This window comes from Caenorhabditis briggsae (assembly GCF_000004555.2).
Source record: "Caenorhabditis briggsae complete genome, chrV, whole genome shotgun sequence".
Lineage (NCBI taxonomy): Eukaryota > Metazoa > Nematoda > Chromadorea > Rhabditida > Rhabditidae > Caenorhabditis > Caenorhabditis briggsae.
Genome location: NC_013488.2, coordinates 5,108,498 through 5,109,342, shown reverse-complemented (window position 1 = coordinate 5,109,342; position 845 = coordinate 5,108,498). Strand labels below are relative to the sequence as shown.

General features: G+C 32.5%; 2 protein-coding genes across 2 annotated transcripts in view; both read right to left on the bottom strand.

Annotated features, from left to right (window-relative positions):
• Positions 1 to 243, bottom strand: part of CBG01084 — a gene marked incomplete at both ends in the record, with an annotated part of 7,333 nt that extends 7,090 nt beyond the window's left edge. The window contains one exon of the mRNA XM_045237010.1: positions 90 to 243. Coding sequence (XP_045091737.1) covers positions 90 to 243 — 154 coding nt within the window. The remainder of the gene's footprint in view (positions 1 to 89) is intronic.
• Positions 244 to 457: 214 nt separating this feature from the next.
• The window catches only part of Cbr-wrb-1, a gene marked incomplete at both ends in the record, with an annotated part of 7,188 nt that continues 6,800 nt past the window's right edge, over positions 458 to 845 (bottom strand). The window contains one exon of the mRNA XM_045237009.1: positions 458 to 618. Within this exon, the coding sequence (XP_045091738.1) occupies positions 458 to 618 (161 nt within the window). The remainder of the gene's footprint in view (positions 619 to 845) is intronic.

Below are 845 nucleotides of genomic sequence, written 5' to 3'. Positions count from 1 at the left end.
TAGGTCATTTTGAAGTGGTGGCCTAGAAAACCAAATTTGCAAAAGTTAGGCCACCACATTTTTCTATTTTTTTTTCCAAAATCCCTAACCATTTTTCGCAGCTCTTTCAGCTTGCGCTTTTGTCAAATTCCGAGGTGTTGTGTGATAAAAAAGATATCCTTCATCCGTATAAAGACCCGTTTCTGGTAGCAAATCCTCATCCAAATCCTCTTCTTTCTTGGATTCCAGCCTTCTTTTCTTCATTCTGAAAAATGCAGAAAAATCCGTCGAAAATAGGCGAAAAGGCGCAAAAAAAGAGCTCAAAAATCGTTAAAAATAGGGTAAAAATAACCTAAATTTTCAGGAAAAAAATGCAAAAAAAAATCAATAAATTTATATAAAAATTGTCATTTTTTGGCATCTGGGGACCCGAAAAAACATGAAATAGGAAAAAAACAAGTTGAAATTAGGCAATAAATTAATTATTTTTCTTCGATTCCGTCGAATTTTCAGCATTTTCAGCATTTTCAGAAGCACTTTGTGGCACTTTTTCAGTGAGAGATTGGACGGTTTTCCAGACTAAATTCAGCAAATGGATCATCAAAAATGCCAACGCAAATCCGGAGACATCGGCGAATTCTGAAAAAAAAACGTGTTTCAAAAACATTTTTAGACGATTAGAGATTTTAAGCCTATTTTCAGTCAATTTTTAGCATAATTTTAGTCATCTTAGCATATTTAAGCATATTTTCAGTCATTTTAGCATACTTTAAGTCGTTTTTAGCCTAATTTTTGACCTTTTTGGAATAATTATGTCATTTTGAGAACATTTCGAAGTCCATTTTCAGCATATTTTCATCCAATTT